The sequence below is a fragment of the Aspergillus piperis genome (assembly GCF_003184755.1).
Source record: "Aspergillus piperis CBS 112811 unplaced genomic scaffold BO85scaffold_30, whole genome shotgun sequence".
NCBI lineage: Eukaryota > Fungi > Ascomycota > Eurotiomycetes > Eurotiales > Aspergillaceae > Aspergillus > Aspergillus piperis.
This window is the reverse complement of record NW_020291620.1, coordinates 33,481-47,872: the sequence shown is the minus strand read 5'-3', so window position 1 is coordinate 47,872 and position 14,392 is coordinate 33,481. Positions and strand designations below refer to the sequence as shown.

General features: G+C 47.9%; 5 protein-coding genes across 5 annotated transcripts; 2 read left to right on the top strand and 3 right to left on the bottom strand.

The window, feature by feature from the left end:
• The first annotated feature begins 412 nt into the window (after positions 1 to 412).
• Positions 413 to 1,992, top strand: BO85DRAFT_197646 (alkene reductase). Its single transcript, XM_025654491.1, has one exon. It carries the CDS (start codon positions 843 to 845, stop codon positions 1,950 to 1,952), a length of 1,110 nt encoding a protein of 369 aa, XP_025510454.1. The 5' UTR covers positions 413 to 842; the 3' UTR covers positions 1,953 to 1,992.
• Positions 1,949 to 4,212, bottom strand: BO85DRAFT_197629 (putative MFS transporter). Its single transcript, XM_025654490.1, has 6 exons — positions 3,587 to 4,212; positions 3,371 to 3,532; positions 3,218 to 3,326; positions 3,135 to 3,172; positions 2,130 to 3,085; positions 1,949 to 2,079 (listed from the first exon to the last, which is right to left on the bottom strand). The coding sequence occupies exons 1-6, from the start codon at positions 3,849 to 3,851 to the stop codon at positions 2,068 to 2,070; spliced, it is 1,542 nt and encodes a 513-aa protein (XP_025510453.1). The 5' UTR covers positions 3,852 to 4,212; the 3' UTR covers positions 1,949 to 2,067.
• Positions 4,213 to 9,024: 4,812 nt separating this feature from the next.
• BO85DRAFT_453853 (uncharacterized protein) lies at positions 9,025 to 9,612 on the bottom strand. Its single transcript, XM_025661149.1, has one exon. The coding sequence runs from the start codon at positions 9,392 to 9,394 to the stop codon at positions 9,080 to 9,082; it is 315 nt and encodes a 104-aa protein (XP_025510452.1). The 5' UTR covers positions 9,395 to 9,612; the 3' UTR covers positions 9,025 to 9,079.
• Positions 9,613 to 9,617: 5 nt separating this feature from the next.
• On the bottom strand, positions 9,618 to 12,499 carry BO85DRAFT_472538 (uncharacterized protein; the record flags this gene model as incomplete). Its single annotated transcript, XM_025662559.1, has 11 exons — positions 9,618 to 9,894; positions 10,018 to 10,210; positions 10,249 to 10,369; positions 10,746 to 10,825; positions 11,067 to 11,102; positions 11,169 to 11,193; positions 11,460 to 11,527; positions 11,561 to 11,716; positions 11,752 to 11,789; positions 12,156 to 12,254; positions 12,397 to 12,499. 11 exons carry the CDS (start codon positions 12,497 to 12,499, stop codon positions 9,860 to 9,862), a joined length of 954 nt encoding a protein of 317 aa, XP_025510451.1. The 3' UTR covers positions 9,618 to 9,859.
• An 863-nt stretch (positions 12,500 to 13,362) lies between these two features.
• Positions 13,363 to 14,344, top strand: BO85DRAFT_492880 (acetate uptake transporter family protein; the record flags this gene model as incomplete). The annotated part of the gene is made up of 3 exons (XM_025663802.1): positions 13,363 to 13,745; positions 13,801 to 13,969; positions 14,024 to 14,344. The coding sequence occupies 3 exons, from the start codon at positions 13,363 to 13,365 to the stop codon at positions 14,342 to 14,344; spliced, it is 873 nt and encodes a 290-aa protein (XP_025510450.1).
• Between the last annotated feature and the right edge of the window lie 48 nt (positions 14,345 to 14,392).

Sequence of the window (14,392 nt, the reverse complement as noted above, 5' to 3'; positions counted from 1 at the left end):
GCTAACGTAAGCCCATCCATGTGGCCGCCACCCGCAAATTCAACCATATGTGGGGCTGAGAAGAAATTCTGCAGGAATTGTTTGTTTCTTTGTCTAGTAATGTTTAGTCTGAGTCTGGTTAGTGCTTATGTTGTGTAGATTAGCAATTGTTAGATGGGATTGTTGGGTAGTTGGTGTCTTTTGCCTATCTTCTATACTAGGGTTCTATGTTTTCGATGTGGTATGTATGTCTGAAGACTAGATACGTAGAAAGGGGTCCATATGATCAATATAATGCTGTGTGTTGCTCTTGTGTTTGGTTCGGATCAGAATGTGCCGATGGATCCGTGGAGAGAAAAAGAGAAGTTCATGCAGGGTCTTCTTCCTTCGTTGTATCAATGTCAATGTCAACTCCGGGAAATAGTTCAATCTCGTTGATGATAGATTAGGATATCATTCTCGAAGGATTTCTGTCTAACTAAATGTAGATTTGACTTTTTTTTTTTCAATCCCTCGAATTGTATGTAATCGCAGCGATGCTACGCTACATTCCCATATCTTCTCCCTGATTAGAAATCCAAGGTGTGGATCTTCTCTCCATCTGGTTCCATTAATTTTTTTTCTTTTTCCCTTTCCCCTTTGATCCCTCGCCTCGTCCCGAGATATGGGTTGTATGGTTATGGCGTGCCACAAGAGATTAGTAGTTGTTTCCAGAATAAATATCGAGCCAGTGTGGCCCTGTCTTTGGGGGTATATAAGTAACAGCTTTCATCTCCTCATTCCTCTCTTCTCTTCTGTATCAATATACAAATCTTTCTCATATAGAACAGTCGTTCATATAGACCATCACCATCATCATCATCATGACCAAGTTGTTCTCCCCCATCCAGGTCGGCCGCATGCCCCTGGCCCACCGTCTCGCCATGGCTCCCATGACTCGATTCCGGGTCGACGACAACCACGTCCCCCTTGACCTTGTGACGCAGCACTACGAGCAGCGTGCTGCTGTCCCCGGAACCCTCTTGATCACCGAAGCCACCATCATTGCACCCAATGCTGGCGGATTCCCCAATGTTCCCGGCATCTGGAACGATGCGCAGATTGCGCAGTGGCGCAAGGTGACCGACGCTGTTCACAAGAAGGGCTCGTACATCTACATGCAGCTCTGGGCCCTGGGTCGCGTCGCCAACCCGCAATTCCTGAAGGCCAACGGCAACTATGACGTCGTGTCTAGTAGCCCTGTTGCTCTCGACGATGGCCCCGTTCCTCGCGAATTGACCGAGGCGGAGATCCACCAGTACATTGCCGACTATGCGCAGGCAGCGAAGAATGCCATTGCCGCTGGATTTGACGGTGTCGAGATTCACGGTGCCAACGGGTACTTTATTGATCAGTTCATCCAGGACACCGTTAACAAGCGTACCGATGCCTGGGGTGGAAGCGTTGAGAACCGTTCCAGATTCGCTCTTGAGGTTATCCGTGCTGTGTCTGATGCTATTGGCGCGGACCGCACTGCTATCCGCTACAGCCCTTTCAGTACTTTCCAGGGTATGCGCATGGATGATCGCATTGCTCAGTTCACACACCTGGCTGAGAAGACCGCCGAGTTCAAGCTGGCCTTTGTGCATCTTGTCGAGCCACGCATCGCCGGAAATGCCGAGAGGCTGGCTTCGGAGGACGAGTCTCTGGATTTCTTTGTTAAGGCGTACCGCGACGCTAGCCCTCTCGTTGTTGCCGGTGGCTACAAGGCTGATTCGGCAAAGGAGGCGGTTGATGTGCAGTACAAGGACCACGAGGTCCTTGTTGGAATTGGCCGCCCCTGGACGGCGAACCCCGACCTGCCGTTCATGATCCAGAACAATGTTCCTCTCCGCCCCTATGAGAGAGAGGTCTTCTACTTGCCCAAGGACCCCAAGGGTTACGTTGATTATGACTTCAGCGAAGAGTTCAAGGCCGTCAAGGTTGCTGCTTGATCGGGTCAGAGATTATGATTCAAACTTTGTGGCATGATCGTTGAGCGCTTGCATATAGTATATTGATTTCATTTGTATATATCATAATAGACATGACATGAATCTTCTTCTTAGCTCAGTGTTTATACTGTAGACCATGTTAGTACCGCTAAATTTACCAAAAAGATACGCGCTCACTCTAAACTCAAGGTTCTCCTTGTCTGTAAGGTCCAAAAACTCGGAATTCTCTTCATGTTGGAGCCCTGCACACTTTCTATCGCGTCGTCGGTTCTCCCAGATGTAGTAGCACTTGAGAGCCACGGTGAACACTATCGCAACAGAGACAGTGGCCACAATGGCGACCTTAGCTGGCATGTACTCTGGCTCGTCCTCAGTGCGAAACGACAACGGGCCTAGTATGTTGCCCAGACAGAACGCCATCAGAACGATTGCATTCATGGTCACTTTCTTGGTATGACCGGCGACATTCGCGCCGACGGTAGAATAAAGCAAGGGAAGTGCTGAGCCCACGCAGTTGGTCAGGTAGTTTCCTGCCAACTTGGCGCCTTTGTTGTCACTCGGAGCGAATGCCATGAGACAGCCTCCAAGGAGGCCAGAGCATAGAATGCCGATGATGCAGAAACACCGCTGGTCGAAGCGGCCTGCTAGGTATGTACCGAGTAGGATGCTTATCACGCTGACGACACCGCCCGGTATCGTAAGTAGCTCAGTCTCCTTGGTGTCGAATCCGAAATTCTTGATGATCAAGGCCGAGAAGCTGCTGATGGCTGCATTACTGATATTCCCCGAGGCAACTATTATAGCGATCAGGTAGGTCTGAGGGTCTTTGAAAGCCTCGAAGAATTGCTCCCATTTGAAATGCTTGTTCTCGATACCCGTCCGATTCTCGCGAAGACGCTCAATTACCATTAACTTCTCTTCATGGCTGAGGCGAGACTTCATAGGATTGTCTGGGAAGACAACAATAACTGTGATCCCAACTGCGATAGTAATGAGCCCGAAGATCAAGAACATGATCTGCCAGGAGTAAAACTTGTCTCCTTCGTAGAAAAGCAGCCCGTATGCAACGAGGGCGCCTAATATGGTCGCGGTACCTGTGCCCAGGTACCAGAAACCGATGCGCTTAGGTTGTTCTTCACTAGGTTAGTGAATATGAATTGATCAGCGGGGTTTATTGCATACCGTTCCTCTTGTACCACATGGAGGTTATCAGAATCAACCTAATCTCGTTAGGCAAGTCCTTGATATGTCAGATGGTGTCTTACGCAGGTGCTACAGCACTTTCGAAACATCCTAGGAGCACTCGAAGAACGACGAGTCTGGGAAAGTTCTTCGCAACACAATTCAGAGTTGTCAAAAGGCCCCAGAGGGTCACTTATTCGTCAGCATCGCCGATATGGGATGATTGAGTGTCTTACCATTCATTCCCAAGTACTTTGCAGTTGGCAAACGCTGCATGAAATACCCAGTTGGAAGTTCAAAGAAGAGGTATGATACGTAGAATGCCAAAGCGAGGTTTGAGAATTGGTCTGTCCGCATGCCAGTGTCATCAAGAAGGCCCATGACCGATGCATAATTGACTGCAACCGTTTAGCTTCTGGGTCGAATCGAGCACGCTGTCGCGACACACTGACTTAGAATTTTGTCTAGGTATTGCAGAAAGTAGATCGCCCACATTAGGGGCACAACCATCCAGTCGATCTTGCGAACCAGCCTTTTCTCATCGATATCAGAGAAAGTTGCTACCTCGCCAGCATGAAGGTACTCCAGTGCTGCATCAGCCTGGCCAAGAGATACATGACCGTCGACCTTCGATTCGGTGTCAACTGCACTTGTGGCGACCAACTTGTCGTCTTTTTCTGATGTAGAAACTGTCATGGTTTCCGCCATACTCCTCATCTGATGATGGTCCTTGATGGTTGTACGCAGCTGAAGATTACTTTGGCAAAATGAGATACTTCGCAGGTGAAGCCATCTCTCTGCACCTTTCTTATACCCCACTGGCTTTCAAAGGCTTGGAACTGCTATCGCTCTGATAACCTGATATGCTTGTGCAAGCGCCTGCCAATTGTGAAAAGGTGATGTGCTCGGCCGACTGATTGCACATCCTGATTGCTTTGATTGGTCCCCAGATTTGGTCTTAATCAACTAGCGGCTATTTAGCAACATGAATTGGGATTGTTTGACCCCTTCGAAGATTGATAACCCCGCGGGCTTCTATATCAATCAGGATCTGATCAGGCTATTGGAGGAGCCGATCCCTGCAAAAGCTCGAAGCCTCCCATATAGCTGAATCTACGCAGCCGATATCGTTGCTTGACTGTGAGTTCTAATAGATAATGGGCAATGAGCCACGTATGAGCACACTTGTAAGTCATAGCCAGCTTTGAGTGACAGCTGGCCGGTCGATATCAATCAGCATCACCTGACAGGCGGCGCGCAATGCACCTTCTCTTTGAAGTTAGTCAGGAAATAAAGATACTGGTAGAGATTGATATCACTGATAAAGACCCTGAATGTCAAGACCATTAGGATGATCGCTCCAGAAAGAGAAGGTCGTAAGCCGGTTTTCACGGGGATATCGTGTCTGCAGCTTATCAACCCCGCACGACGCGAATCTATCAAGATAATGGCAGACACCTTATCACTCTTCGACGCATCGCGTCCTCGGATCTTCTTTCGACAATAAGTCTAGACTGCCCAGTTACCAAGTCATGGCTTAATGAAATGTGGTAAGGTCCATCTAGGTGCGGTGCGACCGAGGTAGAGCATAACAGCAATGCAGATAAATCAGAATGCATGGATGCAACCATAGATTCTATGCTGCTAGTATGTCTTTCAACTTCTGATTAGTACACTCAGAGTCATTGTGATGCAGTTCGCCTTCGCGTACTCGCTTCAGCAGAGCAAGATCACAGTCGACGCAGCAGTTTTCGGCAGATACCATTGTGGCGATGGTATGAGCTATGAAGGTATCTTATTCTGCATCTTGAGTTGTGCTGGCTGTGGGAGAGTCAGTAAGCGATTAAGAGAAGAGAGTTGCGATCAAAAGTGGGAGTGTTGATGGTCGGCGAGTTCTTGCTTGTTTTGGCTGTTCTGTTGTCTGGTTGACATGCACGTGCTGCATCAGCAAAAGCAACAAGCAAATCCCGATCACTGCAGCTCATGATCTTCGGAGCAGCATCTGGTCTATCAACAAATTTGTCATTTTACCAATCGGTCACCATGCCACTATCGAGTCGGTGAAGCGCATGAAGAACGACAGTTCGTCTCGTAGGCTTCTCAACACCCCGCCGCTTTCCTACTATCGAAGGATAGAGCCGAGGAATCCACTTGAATTCCACTTGGACCCTCGATAGTCATTGAGGCCAATTCCGTGATGGGCGCTGCCTCTGCTGGTGAGGAAACCGGAAGGATGCCAGACCGCTTCTTCTGTAGATCTTCCTCCCCACATCAACAAACACCATCACTCGATCCAACCATCATCCCACCAAAGATCGTCACAGACGCCGGCTGTGATTGACTTTGAACGAATTGTGACTATGTTAGCTTGCCACCTGGTTGGCATGTGGTGATGGGGCTAAGATAGCCCGAAGGCGCGTGGGTGAAAGACAAAGATCTACAAGGCGTCGTGCTTAGACGGCACGGGATTGATTCTAGCAACCCATCTAGCCATCTACTGACTAGTAAATGAAGATTACCTGCTGTTTTTGCTTTGTTGCATGAACTATGGAGCCGTGAGCATTTGGACTGAGTTCTGCTTTCGCTTCAGATTCGAAGATTCTACTCGAATGTGGACCGGCTCAACCTGGCCACGGACAAACCCGGTTTCCTGCCCCAGCCGCCTACTTTCCCCAACCTCGATACAATGACCATTGTCCAGGACCTACTCCACCAGCTGTAACTCAAAAATGGGCGTAGCAGAGATAACGAAGGTGGAAGAAGAGCAGGAAAAAAAATACACACACAATAATTGCATCATTGTCGAATATCGAGTGGGTTCTAAACCTGGAGTGAGCAATACGGCAAGTGTACTATCAGAAGCACTGCCGGGACTTCTGGAACCGTCTCCCAGCCAGTCATATCCGAGAATTCAAGTTACCGCATCTCCGCAGGCGGGGACCAGGCTCAAGAAGGACAAAGAGAAGCCTTCGACGAAAAAAGCAAGAAGAACATGAGAATGTGGAATATCCCCTCCAAGCTACAGTGGACCCCAATACGAGTCCTTCCAAATGTGGCGCATAGCTTCTTGGAAGGAGAGCTCCAGATTTATTCGAACTTGAACGTAAGATTTTGGTTTGTTTCTCCGCTCCGCCGAGCCGAGGGTATAGAGCAACACGTCTCATCATTTGTCGATTGCCCAGGCAGGATCTATACCAAGCCACCTCTGCCACCTCTACGAAGTGGTCGCGGGGAACGGGAAATCCCCAGACCCCAAGAAGAACCCAAGGATGATGGCCATCCACAGCCCAATTTCCAGGGTCTCGGTACCAGCAGCGTGGATGTGGAACCGACCAGACAACAAACAAGGGCGGTCCGGACGCAAGGAACATCATCCATGGTTTGACCTTGCAAATGCTGCTCTACGAGGAAGTCTCAGAAGCTGTGCCCGATTTGTCATCTCTGAATCCGTGAGATCACCCGTAACTAGCGAAATTAGGCGTCGGCAGCGTTAGAGAGCATCATGTCAGCTCGATCAGCAATATCAGATTCAAAATCCCCTCCCTCCGATAAGCCGTCGATCCCCCTCACTTCTCATCATCCCGTGACCTTGTAGGCTGTCTACCCCAACATCCCATGCAACCACGATCCACGGCCGTGCCCATTGCCCACCATCAATAGTCAGATCCTTTGCCCAGACAGTGGATCGTCGACAGGGTCATACTCATTTCAAGTGTGTGGCCCGTACCAGGATGCAATGAGTGGATGTCCTTCCCAAAGTAGCATGTCTGCACACAGGGATATCCCTTGAACCGTATCCGAAAAAGAAAAGAGGAAATGCCTACCAAAGTATACATCTCAAGCAAAAGCAACTCCTCAGCTGCATCTACGAGTCCAAAATTGGAACACAGTGACGTGGACCACTAACGCACCAGGATCCTGCAATTCCCCCGCAGAACCAACAGATAGGCAACCAAGCAGATACTCCACGGGATTAAGCAATAGAGCTAAGTAATGCACCACGTGGGTGTGCACATGTACATGGTACATATTCTCCCACCTATTTTGTGTGCTTATTCTGTGTACCATGCGGAGAAATAGTACTTCTCCGAATACCAGTATATGCAGGATTATTCCCCTCATCTGCTACTCACACATCACGAAACATGATATTCACATCTATGAGGGGTAAGTAGGATGCAAATACATACACAAGCTGCATAATCAATCCCATTAATAGAATCTAAACAATACACCAGAGTGCAAGTCACACATGTGATAAGAAAAAAGAAAAGAAATAGACCGAAAATTAACATTCAATAGATTGGAAAAATCTTCCGTCACACGGACATATACCACCAGAAAAATATATTTATTTTTTTACTTGTCCGATAGAATTACATCATACTACTGAAACCTTTTTCAAACTCAAGATAATCAATAGTACTACTGTGCTAAAGAGTAGATAGTAGATAGAACCCGATACAAACTTTGAATCCCTACAAGGCATGATAAACCTAGAATAGCATTTACAATAGTACTACTACTACTTAGAAAATATAGAATGATTGAAATGAGTGAAATCGGTCAGATGGGATCTTCACGATCTACTCTGTACGAACAGGGTTACCATGTCAATCACCACATTTTCTCGTATGTATGAATTCAACCTGATCACAAATAGCCATGAATGAAAATAAGTAAGAAAACAAGAAAAAAGAAGATATCATCCCTCCAACATGCTCAAGACGGCAAGAAATAATACTGCGGCCTATTCCGACATGATGGTCTAAGCTTTACGTGTGCTTCTTCCTCCAAGTAACTAACTAACTACTACTGATAATCCAACTGATGTATTAATTTCCCACAACCAAACCAAACCAAACCAATTATCTTCTCTCCCATTAAGAGTACAACCTGGACCAGCAGATAGATTACCTACATTAGTCTACCCCCTCCCCCCTCTGTTAAATGAACATGGTAAGCACTAAAATAAAATAACCAGACATTTATCCTACTAAAGAGTGTGTGAGACACATCCCGACACGGGTAAATTGCTTCTCAGGCCTAATTCCGCCTAGACTCAATAACTACTAATACGTATTGATTGAAGGTGTGTGTGATAATAATAATAATGATAATAATATATTGTAATATAACAAATAATAATATAAATGGGGAACTGGAAACTAAACGTACTGCGTAATATCATATAATAAAGTAGCCTAGCCGACAAGACAAAGACAAAGACAAAGCGATGGATTCGTGCACGTGCAAATTGCTCACTAGGTAGATATTCTTTTTGACTATGGAGATTGACTTTATCCACTGTTAAGCAGGCATATGAAGCCATCTTCCATCCATCCATCCAACCCATCGTGGGTACCGCACGGAGTAGGTTTTTTTTTTTTTTGCATCTAGCAATTCTAGTGAGATGGAGTAATTGCCGGCCCGGGATCCCGTAGGCTGAATGAAGATGGATGGGTGTGGTCCACTGTCCACACCATTCATCGCTTCTCTACTACTCACTACTCTCTCAGGCGAGTCCATATCCATCCATCTCTTTAGTATCTACAAGTGGCACCATAAGTAAAAAAACTAGTCTTGGGCCCCGCCGCACAAGCTGAACTGAACGAACCGCGACCGAGCTTTTTTTTTTTTTTTTTCACAAAGGAAAAGAGAAAAAAATCTTCCTGTATTTTTTTTCTTTTTTCTCGCAGAGTTCAGATAGGTGGATAATTTATTTGTTGGGACAAGGGAATGCAGGAATGAAATGATTCGTTGAAGTGGCATTTCTTGGCTGCAGGATTTAGTGCCATCATTGACCGGAGCACGATCTAGAGCGGAGCCAAAGCGCAGGTTTTTGAGTCCAGTGAGAGAGAGAGGGAGGGAGTCATACGAGGATTGGATTGGACTGGACTGGACTTGTATCTATCTAGACTAGTAAGTAGTCTAGATACGGATTACTACGGCGTGCTAGGTTGGTTGGTTTGGTTGTGGCTCCGTCTTCGTGCAGCGACCTGCATACTGGTCTCGCCCTGCAGAGCATTTGCCGGCAGCAGCGTCGTGGTCGAGGTCGTCGTCGCTAGGAACAAGCTTCCCGGTCGGAGACGAGGAAAAGTCTTAGGAAGGAATGGGATGCGAACTAGGTAGACTAATCGCTCTAGAAGCAATTGGCTTCGTTTGTTGCTGGAGAAACGCCGCTCGCTCGCTTTTTTTGAAGAAAACCCTGCAGGAAGAGGGAAGAAGGTTTTTGTGTGTGTGTGCGTCGTACCTGGCATGCTGGCTTGATCCCTTGGTAGCTAGCAGCTAGCTAGTAGATGGTAGTGAGAGAGAAGAACAAGAGAGAAATTTTTACGGCTTACTTACCGACCCGAACTCCGTGGCTGCCGAGGTACGTACACAGTTGGGAAAGGGAAATAAATAAATAAATGAAAAAGCAAGTGTTGTGCGAAACTAGTAGTAATGGCTAAAGTGAAAGCAGCTCTTTGGCTAAAATGATTACTTGAGTAGTATACGGAGTAATTGTTGGGATAGCTGTCATGATAAGCTCGAGGTTCATTACTTTTTGACAGCTTTGCTTTTCCACCTTCAAAAGACCCGACTGATTAACTATTGAATGTTTAATTTACAATCTGACTAGCTTAACGGACATTTGCTCAGGGATTACCCTCCTGTCAGTGTCAAAAGTGTCAAAGGGGGGTTCATTTTAAATGACGATGAGCAGTGGGAGACTGGGTCCCGGGTTAATTTGAGCTTGTTCGTACGCCATCAATTGAGGCTGTGGACGGGAGAGCAGGCAGGAGAGAAGGGAGAGAATAGGGGGGGCAGAGCTGGTAGCTGCTTCAGGGAGCCAACTCGGAGACGCGGCTGGCGACGTTCCGAGTTTGAGCTTGACACGAACAGGCAAAGAAAAGAGAGAGAGTGAGTGAGTGAGAGAGAGAGAGAAAATCGGCGACGCGGCAGAACGGTCGCCAAGAGGCGCTCCAAGTGGGGATGCGTCCCTTTGTGCCGCGACGAAACTGACCGAGAACGGAGTCTATCCCCAAACCTCTCTGTAGATATTTACTGGATCCAGAATCGTTGGTTCTGTCTGTCTGTCTGTCGGGTGGCATCCGCCACCGCCGCCGCACACGGGGAATCTACCCATCTGGAGCCGATGGGGGTCGACCCAGACGGAAGTGTTCGTCTCGTGTCTAGCAGTATCTAGTCTGATGTAGCATGAAGATAGCTGCTCTCTAGGTTGAATGCTGATCCTGTCGATGGCAACATCGTACTTTTATTTTTTACTTTTTTTCATTTTTCATTTTTTTCCTTCTGGTTGCGCGGACAATGACTGATAATGTCGCATGTACCGGAATTATGCTCAACGTCACGGCGATCAACGGAGAGAAGGTTCTCCGTAGTTTCCACTGAAAACGAACCAGCTGCTCCTGCTCCGTACATTGAGTCAGGATACCTATGATAAAGAGTCAGATTTCAGATAGATATCCTGCAGAAAAGAAAAAAAAATAATTCCCTCATAAGCAATCTCAAAAGGAAGATTAAGCATATTGAGTAGAACCCACACAGCCGCGTTGCCTGCATCTCACACTGCATCTAGTCAATGTATTAAGGGCGCTTGGAGAGAACGGTATGACCCTTCGGTTTGAGACTCGGAAAGCTTCAGATTTCGGGCCCGGTCCCGTTCCCTCAGCCCCCCCTACCCACACCTGGGATCATTCAGTGATTGCTCAGCAAGCAAGCAGTAAGTAAGCAAAAAGCAGGTACGGTCGCGGCCGGGTCAGCTAACAGAACTACTAAACCTCAGTTAGGCACAGGCCCCGGCGCAGGAAGTAACTTAGCAGTAGTAGAAGTGATGCGAGAGGTAAGGGCCCGCAATCGCCGCACCTGCCAAAGCAACTGTACTACTAAACTACTACTTACTGTGTACTACTACTCTCCACCAGTCACCCAGCTAGGACTTCTCCAATGAGCCACAGCGTCCAACTAAAAGTAGACTAATCCCTTAGCTTGTATGGGACCAGAACTGGGTCATCTTCGGTCGGGTCACACCTCCTTGCGGCAATGGAGGCGTGGGCTCAGCTTTTCGGGTTAGATGCTACTTGACCATCGTGCAGTGCAGTTTAGATCGGACGGAAAGGGAAGGGAACTGCTGGGGTTGTTATTATTGTTGGATGGAATGAACATTTTTTTTTTCTTATTTCTCATCTCTCTTGCAACAGATCCAACGATAGACAAGAGACATACCGTCACCGCTGTTACTCTGGGTGACGGACGGATGGGATTCAAAAATGAGAAATTCCCACGAGAGTCACATTACTGCCTCAGTTACTAAGTACTTACTGCCCGCTTGGGGTGACATCCAGTAATGGAAGTGACAGCACAGCTTCCGCGGATGATCCGGTTGGAGACTGATGTTCGTATGTAATTAATTTTACCCGTACCCTTTTGGAGGAGGGAACAGCCGCACCGTTTGGCGATCGATTAGTCGATGGACTACGAGGGACTACTACAGAACTACTAGTAGTAGCGAGGGTGGCTGGTAAACGAAGAGAAAGAAAAGAAGAAAGGGCCACATCATACGAGATGACAATCATAATCTATAGAGCCCCATAAATGATATACATAAACATACAAGGATTGTAGAATAATCCAGACCATATGGCATGAGACCTGGAATGTACATACTACGTAGTAGGTGCTTATTATTGCAACAGGAGAGAAAACAAATACTGCTAAGTTAGCAGTCAGTTGGAGAGATACACAACACAACACTCCAGCTCAGCAAAAGATACATCCATATTACCGTATTACTGACTAAGGCAGCACTACGGCCGAAGACATCTGATGGGTTACACCAATAACAACGCAGCCTTCGGAGGTCGAGTCTCCAGTGGCAGCTTCTTACTACGATAATTGGCTCTTTCCCCAGACCTCGGGCGCCTTTAATCTCCACCTGCCCTTGCTTTCCCCGGGCTTGGAAAGTCAATCGTTCTTAGGCGATACCCGGTCGTCGACTAGAGGAAGAGAGAGAGACACACACGAAGGATTTGCCATCTGAGAGGTTGTCCGCGTGTGAGTCTGCAGCCCTTGCTGGACGAATGGAGCCATGTTCCTTCCACCCTGCATTTTGGGGCCCTATGGGGTTATTCCCTCCAGCCCTTTAACCTAGGTAATTAAACAACCCTCTAAGACGATGGCAAAGCCCTTCTTCTCCCCCGCTTGCCCATGGTTTGCGGAAAGTCTAATCCCCCATGCCTCCAATGGGAAGTTCATGGACGAATGGAGAGAATACCGCAGAATGATGGAGGATCGGCGCCTCCCTCTTGTCTGTGTCTCTGGTGATGGTGAACGGCGTCCAAGTTCTCGCCAGCGAGACCCATTGTGTTAGCCTGACTTCTAGTCGTCAATTAGGGACATTCACACACACGGGAGTGGCCCGTCAGGTGGATTCCTGCACATCGTTTTAAAAGCCAACGCTAAATTCGGCCGCTCCACTCCTGCGCATCGCCGACAAAGCATGATAAAGTAATAAAAATGATGGTGACACCGTAATAATAAAAAATAATAATATGATATAATAACAGCCTAGATTATGCCCCCCAAAAAAGACAAATGGGGTGAGGGGAGGAGGGGAAAAAAGAAAAATTTCCCAAATTTTGCTCAGATCAACGCTAACCAACGGATCCCATGGAGAAAATATCGAATGAAAATAAAATAAAATAAAATGGACCATCAAAATCAAATAAAATAGAATAAAAAAAAAGAGGAGAACTTACCAAACCAACTAAAATCCCAGGCTAAACTCAACTAACGGTCCTTCCTCCCAAATCCGGTAGAATTGCTGGCTCCCTGCAACCTTCGCTCGTCCGGGTTGGGTCTCATCCCAAAGTCCGTTAATCCCAGCGAGAAGCACTGTCAGGCCGGGCCACTTCCTATTTCTTATTTGACCTTCGCCTTTTCCCCTCTTCTCCCTTGTCCTCTCTCCTCATTGCTTCTATTTATTCCTCTTACATCTTGCACGGTCCCAGTCGTCGTCAAGATACCTTGCTGATCCGGCCAGCAGAGCTGTGCGCATCATTTTTCTTTTTGAACTCCTCCTCTTCCCCTCTCCGTGGTTTCATATATATTCATCTCCCTCCACCGTCCAGCTAGCTGGATTGCTCTTTGATCTTAAACCATTATAATCAATCTCCCTCCTATACCTTTTGATCCTTGATCGGATTATCTCCACCCTATAATCATCATGTCTGCTGAACACCCTATTGAGAAGGACATGGCTCCTGAGCTCGAGAACGGCAGCAACGGCAGTGCTCCCTTGACCCACGAGTTGACCGCTGAGGAGACCGCCAGAGCTGCTGCGCGTTTTGGCTATGGACCCATGGCTCACGTCAACACCAAGGAGGCCAACCTGCGCCCCTTCGGAGGTGAATTCCAGCCTGGTCTGTACAAGTCGGTCGAGCAGCGCAAGTTCGCCAACCCGGCGCCTCTGGGTCTCTGCGCTTTCGCCCTCACCACTTTCCTCCTGAGTTTGATCAACATGGGAACCCGTGGTATCTCTGCGAACAACATCGTCGTTGGTCTGGCTTTCGGATATGGTGGTCTCGTTCAGTTGCTTGCTGGCATGTGGTAGGTACTCCCTGTTGCCACACTCTCGAAATGAAATGCTGATCGTTATTGATAGGGAAATGGCTGTCGGAAACACCTTCGGTGCCACTGCTCTGTCCTCCTACGGAGGTTTCTGGATCTCTTTCGCCATTGTCTTGACCCCCGGTGGGTTCGAGATCGAGTCGTCGATTGAATCCGCCGGTGGCGCCACCATGTTTTACAACTCGATGGGACTGTACCTGCTGGTAAGCTTGATCAATGGCTGGGAGAATGAGCGTCGCGTTAACAATCCTCCTTAGGGCTGGTTCATCTTTACCACCATCCTGCTGTTCTGCACTCTGAGATCCACTGTCGCCTTCTTCTGCCTCTTCCTGTTCCTGGACCTGACCTTCTTGCTACTTGGTGTTGGTTATTTGCAGCGGAACTCTGCTGGCGAGCCCAACACTCCCGTCATTAAGGCAGGTGGTTTCTTCGGTCTCCTGGCTGCATTCGCCGCTTGGTACAACGCCCTTGCTGGTATTGCCGACAGCAGCAACAGCTTCTTCATCATCCCTGTTGCTCACTTCCCCTGGTCTCCCACTGCTCGTAGCCGTGCTAAGACCCCCCGTGAGACTGTCTAAGCCAGTCGCGTGGGTTCAGGCCATCGACATGGTCGCGTTGAAAGGAGC

Bases quoted from the DNA above. Each gene is read 5' to 3' on its own strand.
- BO85DRAFT_197646 (XM_025654491.1), top strand. From the start codon at position 843: ATGACCAAGTTGTTCTCCCCCATCCAGGTCGGCCGCATGCCCCTGGCC.
- BO85DRAFT_197629 (XM_025654490.1), bottom strand. From the start codon at position 3,851: ATGAGGAGTATGGCGGAAACCATGACAGTTTCTACATCAGAAAAAGAC. The intron at 3,533-3,586 runs GTCAGTGTGTCG...AAACGGTTGCAG, and splicing joins ATACCTAGACAAAATTCTAA to TCAATTATGCATCGGTCATG. The intron at 3,173-3,217 runs GTAAGACACCAT...TAACGAGATTAG, and splicing joins GAAAGTGCTGTAGCACCTGC to GTTGATTCTGATAACCTCCA.
- BO85DRAFT_453853 (XM_025661149.1), bottom strand. From the start codon at position 9,394: ATGCCAGGTACGACGCACACACACACAAAAACCTTCTTCCCTCTTCCT.